The sequence below is a fragment of the Equus caballus genome, chromosome 22 (genome assembly GCF_041296265.1).
Source record: "Equus caballus isolate H_3958 breed thoroughbred chromosome 22, TB-T2T, whole genome shotgun sequence".
Lineage (NCBI taxonomy): Eukaryota > Metazoa > Chordata > Mammalia > Perissodactyla > Equidae > Equus > Equus caballus.
Window position 1 is genome coordinate 27,844,288 of NC_091705.1, and position 21,412 is coordinate 27,865,699.

General features: G+C 45.7%; 1 protein-coding gene and 1 non-coding gene across 4 annotated transcripts; both read left to right on the forward strand.

Annotated features, from left to right (window-relative positions):
* Positions 1–1,020: 1,020 nt before the first annotated feature.
* On the forward strand, positions 1,021–20,422 carry AAR2 (AAR2 splicing factor). Of its 3 annotated transcripts, XM_070247649.1 has the most exons (5): positions 1,632–1,704; positions 3,971–4,031; positions 5,225–6,033; positions 9,450–9,679; positions 19,089–20,422. In XM_070247649.1, exons 3-5 carry the CDS (start codon positions 5,277–5,279, stop codon positions 19,254–19,256), a joined length of 1,155 nt encoding a protein of 384 aa, XP_070103750.1. In that variant the 5' UTR covers positions 1,632–1,704; positions 3,971–4,031; positions 5,225–5,276; the 3' UTR covers positions 19,257–20,422. The 3 variants fall into 3 exon arrangements, with proteins under 3 accessions (XP_070103748.1, XP_070103750.1, XP_070103749.1); XM_070247647.1 differs by lacking the exon at positions 3,971–4,031 and having other exon boundaries at positions 1,021–1,704; XM_070247648.1 differs by lacking the exon at positions 3,971–4,031 and having other exon boundaries at positions 1,645–1,936.
* MIR8965 (microRNA mir-8965) lies at positions 19,227–19,331 on the forward strand. Its single transcript, NR_127969.1, has one exon. It is a non-coding gene; the product is annotated as a microRNA mir-8965 (primary transcript).
* Positions 20,423–21,412: the final 990 nt, after the last annotated feature.

Below are 21,412 nucleotides of genomic sequence, written 5' to 3' on the forward strand. Positions count from 1 at the left end.
TACAGAGCTGAGATGTTTGGGAGTAACCTAAGGCTGGTTCATCTAGATCAGTGGTTCTCAACTGGAGGATTTTGTCCCCCAGGGAACACTTAGCAATGTCTAGAAGTGTTTTTGGTTGTCTCAACTGAGAGGTGCTGCTGGCATTTAGCAGGTAGAGGCCAGGGATGCTGCTAAACATCCTACAATGCATGGGGCAGCCCTCTACAACAATGAATTACCTGGCCTCAAGCGTCAATAGTACCAAGGTTGAGAAACTGAATCTGGATGGACATTCAGCCCACCAGGTGCAGTTCCTGGGCCACCATCTACAGCTTCTGTGCTGTAGTCCATAGTTCAGTCCCCTGGAGTCTCTGAGAAGATGGTGAGCCCAGCTGGAACAGAGAGCTCTGAAACCTGACCACAGAGCTGAGGGCACGATGGGGAGGGGTGGAGAGGGAGCTGAGCTTCATGCAGGAAATGGAACTGACACAAGAGGCTGAGATTGACACGCATGACTGTGACTGATGGAGGCCGTCTCTGGTTAATCCTGCAGCAGCTCATTGTGATTAACCATGACTGCAGGGCCTGGTCTAGTCTGTAACCCACTAACAGATGAATTTTGACTGAGACAGATTGGCATGTCCAGCTGTCCCTGAGGAAGTGTGACAGACAAGCTAAGGAGCAGCAGCACAGGGAGAAAAACAGCCAGTCAGGCCTTGGTTTGGATTCTAACTCCACCACTCTGCCTGTGTAACCTCGCTGAGCGTCAGTTTTCTCTTCTGTATGTTCGGAATACTACTGCCTACTTATGAGGGTTAGTGTAAGGATTAGAAATCATATACCAGTGTGGCCTGCCCAAGGATTTTGGACATGCTTAGCCAGCCCTCACAATCACATAAGCCAATTCCTTGCAATAAATCTCTTATATATCTCCTGTTGGCTCTGCTTCTTTGCTGGAACCCTGACTGATACAACCACCCAGCACAGGGCTAGGCCCAAAAATAGAAGCCATTTATTAATACCAAATTACTGCCATTAATTAAATGAATAATATATATACTGAGCTGAGCCTTTGTGCCTGGCTTTGTGTTAGGTTCCAGGGAAACGATGGAGAACAAGGTAGACTTCCCTCCCTCCGGGTGCATTTATAGCCTGACTGAGAGATCATACTAGGCCTGGGCTGCCAGAGAACACTGGGTGATGGTGGCTGGAGGGACCAATGTGTGACTTCGGTTGCTGAGTCTGGTTCTCTCTGGGCTGGGGACTGGGTTTCAGAGGCTCTCCCCTAGGGCTGAGAGTTGTTGGAAGCCGGGACCGGGTGATAACGGGCCAGCTGTGATACTTTCACTCGGATAGAGACTGGCTGACCAGGACCATGACTGAGCATCTGACTGTGGCTACTGGGCAGCCAAGACCTTGACCCCAGCTTCAGTGACCGTGACTGATTGAGACCCAAGAACCATGGCTGGTGGATATGTTTCTGGAGCTGGATATAAAAATGCATCATTTGATGAAAGTTGTTATCCACGGTTCAGGAACTAAAACGAATAACTGAAAGTAGCAAGACGCAACATTTGACGGGGCGGAACCTGCAGGCAGGGACCGTTCCTCCCGCGACCGAGAACTCTGCCGGGCTGCTTTCTTCGTCGCTCCCGTCCGGCGCCTGAGTCGGAGAACTTCCGGTGCGCTTCCGTGGTAGCTGAGCGTGGGGCAAGACCGAAGTCGGTGAGTGCGGCTTCCTGCCCGCTTTTAACTCCTCTGGTTTCGTTGTCGGTGTGGCCCAGCTGCCGCTCTTTCTGGCTCGGGAACACGGAGTGCCCTGAACTAGGACACCTCTCTGTGCGGGCCGCCTCCCGGTCTGTGCGCCGGCGGTGGGACCCTGGTGTCTCTGCAGGCCTTTCGCGCTGAGAAACCGTCACCAGAGACACCGTGGCGAGGACTTCCAGGGGCACCCGGGGTAACTTCGCTTCTCTCCTAACTTTAGACCCTGGGGGCTGGAGACCTTGGCTCCGCTTGACCTGGTTTTGTCCTACTCTCTGTAACTTTGGGTGAGATGTTTCCCCGAACCGGGCCTTTGTCATCTCCGAAAGGGATATCACGCTTTTGTTATAGAAATGGTTATCAGGCATCTGATATGTGCTAGAGATACAGAAAGACTCAATTCTCGTGGAGGTGACAGCCTTCTGTTAAACACGTAAAATCCGTGATAAGTGCGATGGAAAGGTACAGGGCCCCCTGAGAGTGTATCACAGGAGACTTGACCCAGCCCCAGGTCCAGGAGCCTTACTGAGCAAGTGAATATGGAGCTGAGATCAGAAAACTGATTTGACAAAGAGGAGAGGGAAAAGTTTTCTATCCAGGAGAGCCTCCTGTTTGAGGGTGAGAAAGAGGCTAGTGTGGTTGGAACACAGCTTATGGGGGGAGCAGTGTATGAAACAAGCTGGAGGAGTTGCCAGGGGAAAGCCCACTTAGGGCTTGTAGGTCATGGGAAGAATTTTGGTTTTCCAAGAGCAGCCTGGGAAGCGGCTTATAACCCCCCTGTGGGGGTAGTAAGTGCGAGTGGTGACATGCTTAGATTGGGACTTTGAAAAGGTCACTTCAGTTATTGGATGGAGAATGGATTGGAGAGGCAAACCCTCTCTGGGTGAGGGATGTGGTAGCTTGGATTAAGGCGGTGGCGGAGAGAAGTGGATGGATGTGACTTTCCGCACTCCAGGGCATTTTCTCTGTGCCAGGCCTCTTGCCAGCTGCTGAAGATATAGTGAAGAGAATTACAGGCTGGTGGAATTAGAATGAAAGGAATGTCATTATCAAGGAGGCGCACACAGATGCCACAAGGGAAAATGGCTAATTGATGAGCAATTATTCTAAGTGCAATAGCTGTTCATTTAGCAAATGTTTGTTAAGTACATTCTGAATTCAGAGTTGGGAATAGGAAGATGGTGATATAAATTATTTAGAGAGTGGCTTTCAGGCTTTTTGATTGTGACGTACAGTAACAAAGTTTTACATCTTGACCAAGGATATGTATAAACACACAAAGCTTCAGAAAACAGTACCTATCTTTACTATTCATGATGTGCTCTGATTTTTGTTGTTGTTGTTGTTGTTCTTTTCACTTAAAAAAATTATTGCTGGGGCCTGCCCAGTGGCACAGCAGTTAAGTGCGCATGTTCTGCTTCTCTGCGGCCCGGGGTTCGCCGGTTCGGATCCTGGGTATGGACATGGCACTGCTTGGCACGCCATGCTGTGGTAGACATCCCACATATAAAGTAGAGGAAGATGGGCACGGATGTTAGCTCAGCCAGGCTTCCTCAGCAAAAAAGAGGAGGACTGGCAGTAGTTAGCTCAGGGCTAATCTCCCTCCAAAAAAACCCAAAAAACATTTTGCTGGTTGAGACCCTCTAAATTGAGTTCTTAACCTATTAACAGGTCCTGACTTGCAGTTTGAAAAAAAAAAATGCTGATTTAGAGTGAGAGTCATTTGTAGTGTTTTTTGGGTTAAGATGATAAAATATACCCTTACATTTTTTGGAAAAGGGTTGGTCTTCCTTTCCTCACTGTTTTATTTTGTTTTGTGTGTTTAAAATAAAAGGAGTAGGGGCTGGCCCAGTGGCATAGTGGTTAAGTTTGCGTGCTCCCCTTCAGTGGCCCAGGCTCTGGGGGTTCGGATCCATGGTGCAGACCTACACACAGCTCATCAGGCCATGCTGTGGCAGTGTCTCACATACAAAATAGAGGAAGATTGGCACAGATGTTAGCTCAGCGACAGTCTTCCTCAAGCAAAAAGAGGAAGATTGGCAACAGATGTTAGCCCAGGGCCAATCTCCCTCACCAAAAAAATAATAATAATAAAATAAAAAGAGTAAAAAAGAATTAAAGAGGCAGTTGGTCTTCTGTGTGTGAAATTTGGGGTCTTGTTTCTATGTCTGGTTAGACTGGAAGTGCCTGGAGGGCAGTGGCTGTCTTACTCTGTGGATGTTTCTTTTAGTGCCCGGCAAAGGATCCTGGCATAGTGCATGCACTCAGTGATTATCTGTTGAATTGAATAGGTAAGTGTCTTGGGACTAGAAGATTGGATAATTGTTTTGTTTAAATTAGTTCATGTTGGAACCATTCTTATAAATACATTGAGGCATTGTCTGCCTGCCTACAGAAGTTTTATCAGTGTGTCCTCATGGGTAGTCCAGGAGTAGATAAAATAAGTGTTCTAAGCTCTTCAAAATACTGATCCTAGGCCAGCCACGCCACCTGAATCCATTCTGGGTGAGTGGTCCAGAGCTGCCACTGACTGTGGTCCCCTCTGGGAAGTTGTTCCACTTCCTGGACTTTAGGTTTTTATAAAAAATAGGATAAAGAGGGGGTTGTGGTTGAATAGGTCTCCACTGCCCAAAGCTTTTGTGACTTTTAGATGCTGAGCACCCACTTTCTACCTTGTGTTCATTTCTGGGCTTTTCCTCAGGCTTGTGGGAAACTAGGTGTGTGCTTGATTGTATCCTCTTTCTCAACTCTTCTGGGAGTCTCCAGCAATAGGTTTTAGGCAGAGTTATAATTTAAGACCGTTTAGGCAGAGTTATAGTTTAGAATGGGTCATCCAGGCTTTCTCCACCTTCCTGCTCTGTTGTGAGAGAGAGATCTGAGAGTAGATCCTGAGTGGACAGTGGAAAGAACACGGGCCTGGAGGACAGGGTACCCAGGTTCTAATTTGGGTCCTTGTGTGACCTTGAGTATGTCACTTCTTTAACTGATGTCTTTTTAGCTGTGAAGTGAGTGTTCTTGCTCATTAAACCAAAGGACAAAAATCCTCTTCTCGGGGCTAGCTCCGTGGCCGAGTGGTTAAGTTCGCGCGCTCCGCTGCAGCGGCCCAGGGTTCGGATCCTGGGCGTGGACATGGCACCACTCGTCAGGTCACGTTGAGGCGGCGTCCCACATCCCACAACTAGAGGGACGTGCAACTAAGATATACAACTGTGTACAGGGCGGGGGTTGGGGAGATAAAGCAGAAAAAAAAAAAAAAGGTTGGCAACAGTTGTTAGCCCAGGTGCCAATCTTTGAAAAACAAAAAAAATCCTCTTCTCTTTGAGTCTCATTTTCTTTATCGGTGAAATGGATGCAGGGTTGTGGTGCGGATTGAGGGAGATAATTATGTCAGGAGTCTAAATCCATATCTGGCACATAGAGAATGCTCAGCCAATGAAGCATTCTTTCCCAAGTTCTGATTAACTCTGATTTATTTCTTTTTCAGCTGTTCTGGAACACAAGAAGAATTCTCCAAAAGGTCACCCACGACTGGTCCCATGGCTGCCATGCAGATGGATCCTGAGCTTGCCAAACGCCTTTTCTTTGAAGGGGCCACTGTGGTCATCCTGAATATGCCCAAGGGGACAGAGTTTGGCATTGACTACAACTCCTGGGAGGTGGGGCCAAAGTTCCGGGGCGTGAAGATGATCCCACCAGGCATCCACTTCCTCCACTACAGCTCTGTGGACAAGGCCAATCCCAGGGAGGTGGGCCCTCGTATGGGTTTCTTCCTTAGCCTGCAACAGCGGGGGCTGATGGTCCTGCGCTGGAACGCAATCCGGGAAGAGGTAGACCTATCCCCAGCCCCAGAGGCTGAGGTGGAGGCCATGAGGGCCAACCTCCAGGAGCTGGACCAGTTCCTGGGACCGTACCCATATGGCACGCTCAAGAAGTGGATTTCACTCTCCAACTTCATCAGTGAGGCCACAATGGAGAAACTGCAGCCTGAGAGCCGGCATATCTGTGCCTTCTCAGAGGTGCTGCCTGTGCTCTCCATGAAGCACACCAAGGACCGAGTGGGGCAGAATCTACCCCGCTGTGGCACTGAGTGCAAAAGCTACCAGGAGGGCCTGGCCCGGCTACCTGAGATGAAGCCCAGAGCTGGAACAGAGATCCGCTTCTCAGAGCTGCCCACGCAGATGTTCCCGGCAGGTGCCACGCCAGCAGAGATAACCAGGCACAGCATGGATCTGAGCTATGCCCTAGAGACTATGCTCAGCAAGCAGTTCCCCAGCAGCCCCCAGGATGTGCTCGGTGAGGAGGAACAGGGCTCTTTGGAAGTGGGCCAAGGGAGGGGTATATAGTAGGGGGGCTTTAGAATATGGGGTACATCTTGGGTTATCTGGTCCAGTGGTTCCTAAACCTGGCTAGGAGGCAGTCTTGCCCAGTACACTTGTTAAAGAAACAGGTGCCCAGACCTTTCCCCTGGAGATTGATTCAAGAGATCTGGGGTGGGGCCCCAGCAGTTTACCTGTGTATCTGTCTATCTGTCTAATAAACAGCACCCTAGATGAACCTAATACAGACGATCCTGTGTTTGAGAACCGCTGATGTGACCTAACCTCCTGTTTTACCAATTGAGGTCCATAGAGGGAAAGGTTTGGCTGACTAAGTGGTTGAAGTGAGACCAGAGCCCAGGGCTCCTGGTTCCCAGGACTCCTACTGCCTTCTCAGTTTGCTCCTGACTCTCTCAAGGTCTTGGCCTCTCTACTGGCTTAGAGCAGGACAGTGGGTTTTTTTAAATTGTTAAAAGTTTTTATCATTGTTTTTCCCCCTTATTACAAAAATAATATATGTTCATCATAGAAGAAAACAAAAATAAAATTCACGTCAATTCCCACCACTGAGAAATAACCATTTTTTGCATTTTGGTGTATTTTCTTTCCATCTTTTTTTTAATATATATATATTTCATTTCAGTCTTTTCTCTATTATATTTCCGTGTATTTCCTTTTATTCTTTTTCTTAATTCAGTTATATGTGTTTGTATGTGTTGTTTTACAAAAACAGAATTACATTATATTATTTTATAATCTGCTTTAATACAAACATTTTTCCATACCACTGAAACTGTCGCTTCTCTTTAGTGGCTGCTTATGTTTCATAGTTGTTGAAGCTCTGTCGATGGGCCTTTAAGCTGTCCCTCTTTTCCCTTTTGTAAGTGTCTAATGAACCTCCTTGTGTGTACCTCTGCATACATTTAGGGTTGAAATTGTTGGTCAGAGTGTGCGTGTTGCCAGGAGAAGGTTTTGCATCCTGGCCAGCTGGTGGGAGGCCGTGGCCCGTCAATCACCTTTGACAGGGAGTTTAGCAAAGGCCTCTTCCAGCCGCATGGTTGGAGAATGGCATCTTGTTTCAATTTATATTTCTTTGATTACTAGTGACAGCAAACAGTTGTCACATCTTTAGCAGCTATTTATATTTTTTCTTTTACAAATTGTCCAGGTATTTGCATATTTTTCTATTGGCAGATCAGTGAGAAATTTGAATATAAGGCCTTTTATATCATTGGCTCAGCTGATAAAAAGGGACATTTTAATGGGTACATCTTATTGCATTGTGCAGTATTTTCATTTAATAAATAACTTGAAATTCTAGCTTAAAAATGAATAGAAATCCTATTTTCTACCTCTTAAGCAGTTCTTCAAAGTAATCTTGTGAAAAGATCTCTTGCAAGGGATAACTGTGTATCTTCATGACAGCTCTTTGACATTATTTCTGATCTCATAATTTAATTTTAGACTAGGTCAGAAATGCGTGAGTTTAAATAAATGCCCTAAACTAACAACCTAAGCAAACTAACCAGGTAAAGCCAACTGAAGAAGGAAATCATTAACTTCTATCATACAAAGAGAATTTGACCATATTTTGAAAACATTGGTCAAACATCCAAAATACCTAGACCAGATAGCTATTCACTCAAATCAAACCTAGTTCCGCAGGCCTAGGGACAGGAAAGTAGTTTTTCCAGGTCACTGGAAGTGACAGAGATCAAACACCATACATTTAAAGGGGTATTTGGTGTTGAGTGCATCTGTTCTTTTTATGGCCCACAAGTAGGTATACCACAGAAGCCCTCACTAAATTTGAAGCCAGAGAGAATGTCTCTGATCATCAACAGTATATCCTGGTAACCAGAGACCCAGTTGCTTGCTCAAGGACAATGGCTTCTGTATCATCAGGTCTCTTTGTTTGAGATAGGCATCGGAGGAAATGTGGGAATAACATTTAACTAACATTTTTTGAGTGCTACAGATTGTGACAGGCATTATTCTAAATCTTTACATGTATTATATTGATTCATTTAATCTTCACTGCAGCCCTCAAATAAGGAAATTGAGGCATAAACAGAGTAAGTAGTTTGCCCAGGTTCACACAGCTGTGAGGTGGTGGAGCCGAGATTTGAACCCAAGCAGTTTGGCTCCAGAGCTTATGCTTTTAGCCACCAAGTTGCTGGTAGAGTTAAGTCACAGAGACCTGTGGTTAAACAAACAAAAATAATTTGACTGGCAGGCAACCCTGGAAGAAGTACTTGTGAATTTTCCTGTGCTAGGAGGCTCTAGAACTGTTCCCACCCAATAGGAAATCTGTTTTATCTTTCCATTGTTCACATTGCCAAGCGTTGGATGTGTCACCTTGGGGAAGTCCCTTGACCTCATCTGTAAAATGAGGCAAATACCACCTTCCCTGACCAGCCTGTGGAGTTGGGCTGAGAATTACATGGTGTAATGCAGCATTTCCCTGACCCTGGAGCAGATTCTGCATCAGGATCACCCAGGGAGCTTGTTAGAGCTACAGATACTGAGACCCCATCATCTGTCCTCAACCGGGATCTCTAGGGATGAGGCTTTGCTAGCTTTTTCTTTGTGCTGAGGAAGATTCGCCCTGAGCTAACATTGATGCCAATCCTCTTTTTTTTTTTTTTTTGAGGACGATTAGCCCTGAGCTAACTGCCACCAATCCTCCTCTTTTTGCTGAGGAAGACTGGCCCTGAGCTAACATCTGTGCCCATCTTCCTCTATTTTATGTGGGACGCCTGCCACAGCGTGGCTTGACAAGCAGTGCATAGATCTGCACCTGGGATCTGAACTGGTGAACCCTGGGCTGCCAAAGCAGAATGTGTAAACTTAACCACTGCACCACTGGGCCAGCCCCTCCTCCTCTATTTTTTAGTATGTGGGCCGCCAGCACAGCATGGCCACTAACAGAGCAGTGTAGGTCCCTGCCCAGGAACTGGACCCCGACCACTGAAGCAGAGCACACTGAACTTAACCACTAGGCTACTGGTGCTGGCCCATGGCAGCTTTAATTTTTAACAAGCTCTCCTAGTAATTCTGATGGGCAGCAAAGTTTGAGATCACTTGGCATAAAACCCATGGACACATTTTGTAAACTTTTTACAGCCGGGCAGATACTAGGCGTACCTCTTCTCTTACACTCTGGTTTTGCAGAAATCTAAAACCACAGTTTGGTTTCCCCTGGTTTGAGTTTATAATAGTTTGGCAAACTTTTATTGAGCATCTGCTATGTGCAAAACCCCATCCTAGGTTCTGCAAGAGTGACAAGGATAAAAGGACACCCGTTGTTCGGGTCCAGTGGAACTGATGGCCTTGTAGAGTCAGCTGGTACTCCTCTCTCTCAGGGTCATTTCTCCTCTCTGCACCTTTCAGGTGAACTCCAGTTTGCCTTTATATGCTTCCTGCTGGGGAATGTGTACGAGGCATTTGAGCACTGGAAGCGGCTCCTGAACCTCCTGTGCCGGTCAGAAGAAGCCATGGTGAAGCACCACACCCTCTACATCAACCTCATCTCCATCCTGTACCACCAGCTCGGTGAGATCCCCGCTGACTTCTTTGTGGACATTGTCTCCCAGAACAACTTCCTCACCAGCACCTTACAGGTGGGCAGTCTTTTGGCTGACACCCGTGTGGACAGAAGGAAGGCCAGGGCGTGTGAAAGCACACTCAGGAGGGTCACCTTTTGGTTTCTTGCTATTCTTTCATGAGCCAAAGTTTTCTTTATTTCAGTTTCCTAATCTTAGTTTCCTAAAGTAGGAAACTAAGCTATTTCCTAGTTCTCTGTCTCCTACTCAGTTGTACGCTCCGTGATGCCAGAGCTTCTCCTGCCTCACTCCGGAGTGCCTAGCCCTGGGGTCCTAGGAATTTGAATCAGCTCCACCTCTTTGAGTTACTCAGCTCAGAACAGTTTTTCTTTCTCCTTATAGCCATAAGTTGCTGCAACAAGTAGGACAGAGTTTGCTGAGGTTTTTTTCTTTTTTTGAGGAAGGTTAGCCCTGAGCTAACATCTGCCACCAATCCTCCTCTTTTTGCTGAGGAAGACTGGCTCTGAGCTAACATCCATGCCCCTCTTCCTCTACTTTATATGTGGGACGCATGCCAGAGCATGGCTTGACAAGTGGTGCGTAGGTCTGCACCTGGGATCTGAACCAGCGAACCCGGGGCCACCAAAGCGGAAGGTGCAAACTTAACCGCTGCGCCACCGGGCCAGTCCCAGGACTGAGTTCTGAAGCTTGTTATTCCCAGGGAAACATCTGCAGCTCCTTAGATCTCATTTAAGCATTAAAGTAACTTTGATTTCCTGTTCAAACAAAATGTGCCTTCTGCATAGAGTCTCTGACAGAAAAAGTGAAATTTGCTTTTAACTTAGCAATTAAATTTTCATTATGAGTGGTAATTAGGGAAGAAGCTTCAAAAAACTTACAATCTCCATCCTGTGCTATTTTCTCCCTTTGCAAACAGATTAGCTTCCTTTATGTTCTTGGGACAGCCTCTGTCACTCACATTTTGTAACTTTCTCAAGTATAGAAGAGGCAGAAGCTGCAAGCTGTCAGTTTCCATACTTTCTGTTCCCTGAGCTGCTTTCTTCTCCCTGTGTGAGACCCCGACAAGGCCTGCGCCTTACAAGGTGGCTAGTCACTAACCTTCCACTCCTGTCCAGGATAAGGGAAGGAATGAAAGTTTGTTAATGCCTGTCGGTTATTAGGCCCCTGCTTGTCACCTTGTGTGAGTTCCCTCATTTAATCTCTCTAGAGCACTGCAAGGCAGGGGGGATTATTCCCATTTTACAAATGTGAACACCAGGACTCAGAAAGGTTAAGTCATGTCATGAGGTCACACAGCTGGTAAGTGGCAGAGTCAGGATTTGTACCCACAGCTGAGTCTTGGTTTAGGGCCTGTGCTTATGCACCTAGGTACTGAATACAATGTAGATCCCCCAAAAAGATTCTTGATTGACGTTAGTGGAGACACCATCAGGGGCCTGTTTCTCAGGTACAGAACACTTTTCTCCAACCAACGTTCTGTTGGAAGAGTCCCTGTGAGCAGTCAGCTGACTTAAAACTCTGGCAGTTGGAGGACTTGTGCAGGCCATGGGGATGAGTCAGTCAAGCTGATAGCTTGAGCCTGGTGTATTCTACTGTAGAAGACTTATAAAACTGCCCTTTTAGTGGCTCCTGATTTAACAGAGAAGTTAAATCCCTTTATCCGTCCTCTGCAGAGGAAACCGCCCCACAGTTACTGGGTTGTGGGTTGCAGAGCAGTAGGAAGCTTCAGCCTGCTGAGTAGCCTCTGGCAGTGGCTCTGGCCCACAGGAACATGTGCTGCCCTTGTGATGTGCATTACTTCTGCCGCACAGACATAGGCAGGCCACATAGGCAGGCCACACTGTGTCGGTGGCTGTCCCCACCATTGTCAGCACAGCCAACAGCTGAGCTCTAATTGCTGAAGCTCTGTTGCCAGCAATGATTTTCGAAGTGGAAAGGGCCCAGCTGGATTGCTAGATGCCCAGGTAGGGTCTGCAAAGCTGATGGTTGGAAGAATTCTATCTTTGGACTTTTCACCAAGAAAGTTTGATTTCATAATTTGGAAAAATCTAGGACACATGCCTTTAAAAAAAACACATTAACACGTGTTTTTGAGCATCCTTTCTTTATATACAGCATTCTCCTGAAAGTGTTAAGGAATACATACATATGAGTTAGCCAGGGTTCCTACCCTTAAGGGGTTTGTTCATTGATTTAGTGGGTATTTGCTGAGCACCTGCTGTATACAAGGCTCTGTTCTAGGTCTCAAAATATAACTGTGAGCAAGACAGAGTCCCTGACTTGGAGGTTATATGTTGGTGCGAAAGCAAACAAATGGATTGACCAAATAACTCTGGATAGTGGTAAGTGTTTTAGAAGGCTGTCCTGCCCCTGGTACCATTCCCGTAACTTGCTCCTTTTGGTCTCGTCTACACTGCATCAGAGTTTGTCAGCTTCTAGGCTTACCCCTGTCAGTCCATCTGTCTCCCACACTGTCACCTGAGTTGCTGCTCTAAAATGCAGCTCTGATCTGATTTCTCTGCATCTCCTCATTGCCGAGAAAGTTAAAAGCCCAAACATAGGTCACAAGGTCCATTCTGATCTGGTCCTGACCTGCTCTCCAGCTTCTCTTTCCTCCCCCTGCTCTCCCCCAGCAACTTCCGGTGACAGTGGTCTCCTTGCACGTTCCCAGATGTGCCATGCTGTTTCCTGCCTTCTTTTTTTTTTTATTGTGGTAAAAAAACACAATGTAAGATCTACCCTCTTAACACATTTTTTAGTGTGCAGCACAGTATTATTAAGTATGAGCACAGCAGATCTCTAGAACTTGTTCATCTGGCATGACTGAAACTTTATACCCATATTTTGTGCCTTCTTAAGGGAACCTGATTTTCCCCTCTGCCTGGTATGTACTTGTTCACCCTACAAGATGCCCTCAAGCATTCGTCTCTGTGAAGCCATCCCTGATGTCTCTCTCCTTTCCATACTATTAGCCTACTTTGTGCTTGTCACTGTCACATTGCACAGGGTGTGCTTGCTGAAGTTTATATATTGTCTGTGTAACTTCCCCACTGAGCCATGAGCTTTTCCCCAAAACCAGTTTTTTGTTCATCTGGTTATTTTGAACACCTAGTCGAGGCCTAGCACTTATCTTTCTTTGTGTTATCAGATGGAGTCATAGTTCCTGTGGCAACATAATAGATGACATGAATATGATAGGTGTAAACAGTGAAGTCTGACCAAAGGGCATTAGGAGCACCAGAGAGGGATTGGTTAATTCAGACTGGGGTTGAGAGTTGAGAGGGTAGAGGATCAGGAATGGCTTTTTTGCAAAGGAAGCCATTTGACCATGAGCTTGAAGGATGACTGAGATTTCAATAGGCACAAAGTGGAAAAAGCTATGACAAAACTTTTTTTTTAATGGAGAATTACATTGATGCCGTCTTGGCACTGAGAATCCAGTCCCCCACACAGAGGCACTCACTCAGGGTGTTTGAGAGTGAATGAATCAGCCCATGAAAGACTTCCTCAGCCAGCTGCCTGCTCTCCCCACCAGGTAGTCAAGTAAGCGGAACTGGCTTGCTTTCTTAGGAGCTTAAATGGCTACTACCCATGGAGAGGGACTGGTGTTTGTGTGTGTAAGCACTTAAAGACAGCTACATTAGCTTGCATAAAATTAGCCACCTAATGGCTTCTGCTATTAGAGGCCCTTTTGAATAGATGCCTCTTTTTTTTACAAATCCCATGGATTTAGCTTGAATAAAAATTATTTGTTTTACAAAAATAGATACAGTTTTTTCTTTTATTTAAAGCAACTTGAGTCACCATAATTTGTTTAAAACCAATGAAAGGATAATCTGAATTTAATAGTATGTTAGAAAGTGAGTTATGTACAAAATAAGGATTCTTATTGCTGATTGCATAACATTTAGGCATGTAGTCACATAACCTATTTTTTAGTACTTTTAGTCACAATAGGCCATATATGCTTTCTTGCCAATGTTCTAAATGCCAGTGTCCATCTTTAACTCTTGAGGGAAAACACTGGCTCTGACAATGATGTCTATAGCATTTTTATCATAACACCAGCTATGATAAATTTCACCTCCGTACTCCTACACCTCCTGCCATCAGCTATCACTTTCACATGCTTACTCTGCCCTCACAACAATCCTAAACGTTAAGTGTATAATCCCATTTTATAGATTAAGAAACAGGAACAGAGAGGTCACATAATTTTGCCCAAGATCACCAGAGCTAGTGGATGGCAAGGCTGAGCTTTGATTCTGTAGTGGGCTCCCATATATGATTAAGGCCCAGATGAAACATCCCAAATTCTTTAAACTGGCCTCAGAAGGCATGATTCCTACTGCTTTTCACCTTCCTAGTAATCATTGTGAAGTGATAGTCCTGCTTTTAACTTTCTTCTTCTGCAAGTGGAAATAAAATTTTCTACCTCTGGCTAGTTTCATTCTAAGTTGAATAATCATTTGGGAATTAATAAAATTAGGAAATGTCGTCTTTTTGGTCTAGCCAAAAAATAGGATAAGAAGTGACTCAGCTACCTACCTTGATATTTTGAATTTCTCAAGGTGACCTGACTGAACCCAATTTACTTAACTTGGGTTTAAAAGAAAGCTTTCACATTTCTGACTAAAGTAATTTACAGTTTTACAATACACAGACTTAATGATAAAAGTATTAATACCTATTTTTACATTTGAAGAAAAATACCCAATGGGTGTACTTTTAGTTTTAGATAAATACAGTTGTTTGTGAAATGTTATTATCCTATTCAAAAGTGTTTTTAAAATATCCAGGATTAATCTTCCGATATTAAGATGATTCATTTCTCAGTGACCTTAAAAAATGTTTACTTGATTTCACTTTAATAAATAAAATAACCAGATCATTAGTAAGTTTTCTGAAGAAGGTATAAAATTAATCTAAAAACAAGAGAATCAAAATAAATTGTTGCTTGAAAACTCGATACTATCTAAACATTTCCTTTTCTGAATGTGAGTTTTTAAAATATCAAGATTGTAAACAATAGGGCCAAAAATAGGTCAGTGGATACCAAGGGCTGGGCTAAGGGAAAGGTTTGATCACTGAGGGGCAGAAGGAGGGAGTTTTCTGGAGTGATGGAACTGTTCGGCACCCTGACTGTGATAGTATAAGGGCCTTCAGACTCACAGAACTGGATACCAAAAGAAAAAACTATCAACGTGTATCTGTCTTGATGATATCATATAGTGCTTGCATGAGTGTTTACATTTGTCAAAACAAATTGAACATTTAAAATGGGAGGATTTAATTGTATGTAAATTATATCTCAATGAAGTTGCTTTTTTGTAAAGGTCAACCTGGCTGTGCCCTGGGTTCTGGAGGCCTGCAGAGGGTACATTTCCAGAATCACGTGGTCTCCAAGTCCCTTGGCTTCCCACGGGACAATGCTGAAAATATCAAGGATGTATTTAGCCTGTGTCAAGACAAAAAGAAGGTCTTGGTAGGGAAAAATGTTTGAGATTTCCCTACTTGGACTGGATCTTGATCAACATTTATCACTTGCTCAGCATTTATCACTGTCCTCATCTGTACAATGGGAACAGTAATTTCCTATCCTCCCACCTCCCAGGTTTGTAGTAAAGATTAGATTGATAGGTTCCTTAAAAAGGACAAGGCGTTTTTCAAATTAGAACCCTTATTTTTCAGACCGAAGTCTTCTGTTATACCTGCCTCTAGTTGATGTCACTCCCAGGCAGTGTTTGAGAATGTGGGTGGGAAGGATGAATGATGAGCATGAGCCCAGCCTGTTCCAACCTCTCACTGCTGGCCATTGCCAAATGCAGGGCAATCCCTGTTTCTCATTCATATCCATTCAGTAGGCATCCTGTGGGCCCTAACTCTCTGCCAGGCCCTGGGCGATATGCTATGTGGGACACTTTAATAATTAGGACTCGATCCCTACTCTGAAGGCATGCAGATCTCTGTGATGCCAGTCCCATGTGAGAAATGCCATAAGGGAAGCTCAGGCACAGTGCTAGGGGAACAGGGGTTATTGCTGTTTCTTTCAGTTTGGGCTTTTTTTTTTTTTTTGAGGAAGATTAGCCCTGAGCTAACATCTGCTGCCAATCCTCCTCTTTTTGCTGAGGAAGACTGGCCCTAAGCTAACATCCGTCCCCATCTTCTTCTACTGTATACATGGGATGCCTGCCACAGCATGGCTTGCCAAGTGGTACCCTGTCCGCACCCGGGATCCAAACCAGCAAACCCCAGGCCGCCGAAGCAGAACGTGTGAACTTAACTGCTACGCCACCCAGCTGGCCCATGGGCTTTTTTAAGAGGCAAGCCACAAGGAGATGGCTTGTGAGCCAGTGGTATTCAGGGGCCTGGTAAATAAGCCATCTCCTTCCCAGAATGAGTCCCTTATTCTGTCCAGCACCATCACATAATTATTGAGCAATTATTTGGTACCAGGCACTGTGCGAAAATGAACCAAAAATGGATTTTCATAGAACCTATGGACTTCTTCATTCTTGTGTTCATTAAACATCTGCTAGATCTGCTTTATGTGTGAGACTCTGTGCCAGGAGTGTGGAATGCAGGTGTGAAAAAGAGTTACTGCTTTGGATTGCTCCTCGTCTCTTTGGAGAGCTCAACAGTAAACGGACTGTTACCTAACTGAGATTGAGGCTATGATCGAGGTCACCCTAGAAGCTGGGGGAGCAGAGAGGAGCACCTGTTCCATCTGTGGTCTGGGAAAACATCCTAAAGGAGGTGATGTCTGAGCTGGGCCTGAGTCACTAGTAGAAATTAGCTAGGTGGAAGGGTGTTGTAAGCAGAGGGAAAAGTATGTGTGGTAGAGGCACAGAAGAGGCAGCACAGCATGTTTGGTAGCTGCTCACTGTGGCTGGAGAGGAGGGACTTTGTAGACAGTAGTACAATTGACCGTGTAAGGAGGGTGAACAGGAAGAGGCTTTTGCTACTTCAGCCAGCAGGCTCCCCAGGACCTCTGAGGACAGACTCATGGGTGTGCAAGGTCTCAGGAGCTAATGCTGCTTGAAACAAGGCTTCTCTGCAATCCGTACCAGGCTCCTCCCCCAGAGTTCAGCTGGCTCCACATTCAGCGCTCCAGGGCAGGCTCCATTAGCTGCCTACAGACCTGCCACTGGCTTCCCTTGCCCTCGCCACCAAGCTCAGAGAGCCCCTCTAATTAGTTATTGATCTGGTATTTTGTTGTGGCTATGCTTCCTGCTCCTGTTGTTAGTCAATTCCCAAGTTAATGAAACCAGATTCTGTAACCTCCCTGTGCCCCTCGGTCACTTATGTCCCTGCTACCATTACAACAAAATGGCTCCAAACAAAGACCACTGAAAATGACTGTCACTCCTCCTGCTAACAGAAAGACAGTGGAGAAGCCTGTGGCATGGGTGTTGTCCTTGGAATCAGCTGCAGATTATGACTGTTGCCTTCGTCAGGTCAAGGCCCCCGGAGCCCAGATCCCTTTCATGGTGGTCTGTGGGCCAGCTCTGGCCTGAGAGTGATGTGGACCCAAAAGCCTCTGCCACCCTCCTGTGCCTATGGCTGTGGGGTGGTCCTGCGGGGAGCCAACGGCTAGTCAGGGAAAAACCACTCCTTCCTTCCTGGATATTTTCCATCCACTCATTTAACTCCTCTCAGCCTCCATTTCCATAAAATAGGCATTCTGGTATCTTCCCCAGGTGTTGTGTGGATCCGTTGGGACACTGTGAAACTTAGAACACAATGAAATAGTATGAGGAGGAGTAATGGGTTTGCTTATTCTTAGAAGGAGTTGAGATCCAGGACAATCTGGAATTGGGTTTCACATGTAGAGAAAATTGCTCTTCTGCCCCCCTGCCCATGTTTATATTAGATGAAACGGAATTAAAAAGAACATCAAAACAAGGGATTAATATCCAGAATATATAAAGAACTCTGATAACAACAACAACAACAAAAAACCTGATTAAAAAATGACTTGAATAGATATTTCTCCAAAAAAGATATAAAAATGGCCAATAAGCACATGAAAAGATGCTAAACGTCACTAATCATTAGGGAAATGCAAATCAAACTACAGTGATCATTTCATAATATAGGTATGTCAAACCATTATTCTGTACACCTTAAATTTATGCAGTAATATATGTCAATTACATCTCAATAAAACTGGGGGAAAAAACCCACAATGGGATACCACTTCATACCATTAGGATGGCTATTACTAAAAAAAAAACCCAGAAAATAACATGTTGGTGAGGATGTGGAAAAATTTTGAAACCCTTGTTCATTGCTGGTGGGAATGTAAAATGGCACAGCCACCCCGGTGGAAAACAGTCTGGCAGTTCCTCAAAACATTAAACATAGATTACCATATGATCCAAGAATTCCACTCTGGGTGTATACCCAAAAGAATTAAAAGCAGGAACACTAAGAAATATTTTTACACCATGTTCATAGCAGCATTATTGATAATAGCCTAATGGTAGAAACAACACAAAGGGCCATTGACAGATGAATGGAAAAGAAAATGTGGTCTCTCCATACGATGCAATGTTATTCAGCCATAAAAAGGAAGGAAATTCTGACACATGCCACAACGTGGATGGAGCTTGAGGACATTATGCTGAGTGAAATAACCTGTCACAAAAGGACAAGAACTGGATGATTCCACTTATATGAGATATCTAGAGTAGTCAAAATCACAGAGACAGAAGGTAGAATGGTGGCTGCCCGAGGGTGGGGGGAGGGGGAGTTATTGCTTAATGAGAACAGAGTTTCAGTTGGGGAAGACGAAAAAGTTCTGGAGATAGAAGGTGGTGACGGTTATACAACAATGTGAATGTACTTAATGCCACTGAACTGTACACTTAAAAATGGTTCAAATGGTAAATATTCTGTTATGTATATTTAATGCAGTTTTTAAAATAATGTAAAAAATGGTTAAATGGTAGATTTTATTTTATGTATATATTACCACAATTTAAAAAAAAGAACATCAAAGACCATTTTTAAGGGGAATAGAAGCCTTAAACTGACAGTCCGGCCCATTTAGATTAGAGCAGCAATTCAGCCACATTGGCTTGGGGTCTGAGGCTTTATGGGATCCAGGGGCTTATAAGCAACCCAAGCCTATCTTAGTACCAGCTGGTGTCCTCTGAGTTGCTACCCAGGTGCCCAATAGATCCTCCCATGGGGCGGAGCCAGAGTCATGGCCCCACTGGCCTTACTCTCAGTGGGGCATCTCTGCCCAAGATAGTAATTTTCCATTCTAGTCCTGCCCCAGCTTCTCAGCTGGGTTTGGACCTTCTTTCTTGGTTTGGGGGAAGCATAGCGGGTGTCCTGGGCCCATGCCAGCAGCAGCTAATCCACCTGCCCCAGAGAGCTGAGCACCATGAGGAAATTTCCACAGCTTTCCCAGCCCCCTCTGTGTTCCCGGGAGTGACTTATCCTCTGTTCTCTGTAGGTTTTCTTTTCTTCCGCCTGCAGTGTTGCTGTGGATGCCACCCTGCGGCAGAAGGCTGAAAAGTTCCAAGCTCACCTGACCAAGAAGTTCCGGTGGGACTTTGAGGCGGAACCTGAGGACTGTGCCCCAGTGGTGGTGGAGCTCCCCGAGGGTTCGGAGACTGGCTAACTGGGAGTGCTCTCGGCCATGGGAGGCCCCTTCCCACATGGCTGCAGTCCTGGCCTCTCCATTTATCCCTTCCTGCTGGGACCTGCCAGGGCAGCGGTACCACCAGGTTCCGCAAAAATGGAGCCAGAATTCCCTCCTTCACCAATAAATAAAGTTCCTTCAGTGTCAGAGAGGCTGTACTCATCGTAAAGACACATTTGTGGCCTCTCCATCAGCCTGGCCTTGGTGCTAACCTGACTGAATTCCAGATGGGCTCTTACAGAAGTCAGCAGCAACCTACTTCCTTCTGAATGAGAAGAAATTGAACCAAAAGCCCAAGAGAACTGATTGCTTATTCCATAGGATAGTTAGAAAACAAGAAACCCTGGACTGCCCAGGGGTCTAAGATGTCGGTTAGTGACTTTTTGAAGTTAAGCAGAGAGTAATAGGGAGATGAGCCAGAATTTCTGCCTGCCCCTTGTTGAATGAGAATACGTCACAGAATACAGGGCATATGACCACTCAGGCGCCCCAGACCAGGGAGAGCATAACACAGAAGACAGTTGGATTGAGTGACGAGTGGTCTGCTTTTGCTTTCTCCCTCTAAGTCCAATTCTCCTGTCCAGAGGTCCTAGTTGGAAATCTTCCAAGATTGTTGTGGCCGTTGACCTTAGGGGCCTTGCTGGTGCCGCATCCCTCCCACCTGTCTGCTTCTGAGACCTCAGACCCAGAAGTGGGACTTGGAAACTCCCGTATGGCCCCATTCCTCACTAGAGCCACCATGACTCTTTCTGATGGTCTGGAGATTCAACAACAAAGAGAAGTTCTTGCTCTGGGCAGGCTTCTTCAGCCCTGTGAAAGTTCTGTGCCTTTTCTTTAGAGCTCTGGAGAAGACCTGGTCAGCCTAGATCTGCCCAGTCCTGCTGTGGAGCTGTCAGCCCCAGGAGTCATGATGCTCTGGTTTCCTGAGAGTCCTGAGGGTGTGCCCATCATGCATACAGGCTCTGCCACCCTGACCTCAAACTGCTGTGCTGTGACCAGAGTCCTTTGCTGTTCTTTTCCGAGGCTGTGCCTCACACCGGGTTTCAGAATGAGAATCCCTGTTGGTTAAGACTTTGGTTCCACTTGTTTCCTTGGAGATGTTTTTCCAAGAGCATAATGTATATTAAAGTGACTAAATCCCCTTGTGTGAGTGTCTCTTGTAGTTAATCTGCCCAATTCCCAGAGCAGCCAGGCTGCTGTCCATAGACGCACATCTCCCTCCTGAGCGCCAGGAGACCCTGCCCGGCCTCTGCGGTCTCCGGAGGAGGCCGGCAGCCAGCATGGCCTCCTGTTACTAGTGGGGCTCGTGAGGCCGGCGCAGCTGAAGGGAGCGCTGAGGCCTCTCTCTTTATAATGACCACGAGTTTCACCCGCCGTGAAGTTGTAGTGCTTTTCCTCTCCAAAGTCCGTCCATCAGAACCACCTGAGGAACGTGTTAAAGGTGCAGATTCCAAAGAAATTAAGTCTTGATCCATGCTACAACGTGAATGAACCTTGAAGACATTGTGCTACATGGAAGAAGCCGGACTCAAAGACCACGTGTTATGTGATTCCGTTCATATCAATTATCCAGAATGGGCAAGTCCGAAGAGACAGATTAGTGGTTGCCGGGGCATGGGGGAGAGGGGGATGGGGAGTGAGTGCTAATAGGCATGGGGCTTCTTTTTGGGGTGATGAAAAGGTTCTGGAATTAGTGGTGATGGTTGCACAACCTTATGAACATACTAAAAACCACTGAAAGTGAAAGTGTATACTTTAAAATCGTGGGTTTGACGGCATTAAATTATATCTCAATAATAATTTTTAGAGGTGCAGATTCCCTAGTCCCACCTGGCAGGGATTCAGAGGCAGTGAATCTGCGCAGGGCCTGGGTTTGTGGCACACGGTTTTGAGTGACACTACCTAGAAGTAACAGCATTTCCATTAGCACCTAGAGTGCCATTGGGACCGATTTTATCTCCCACTGGCATTGTCAGGGCAGCACCTGAAAGTTGGATCGTGTGACCCTGTTCTCCAAGCTCGTTGGTCTCGTGACTGTACAGACCCCACCAACACCACGCTCACAAACTGGTTAAGGAAAAGCAGCTACTATTTACTAAATGCTCTGTTCTGTTGCTTCATTTAATCCTCGCAAT

Coding starts and splice junctions, on each gene's coding strand:
- AAR2 (XM_070247647.1), top strand. CDS start 5,277: ATGGCTGCCATGCAGATGGATCCTGAGCTTGCCAAACGCCTTTTCTTT. Junction 6,034..9,449: donor CAGCCCCCAGGATGTGCTCG/GTGAGGAGGAAC, acceptor TGCACCTTTCAG/GTGAACTCCAGTTTGCCTTT. Junction 9,680..19,088: donor TCCTCACCAGCACCTTACAG/GTGGGCAGTCTT, acceptor TGTTCTCTGTAG/GTTTTCTTTTCTTCCGCCTG.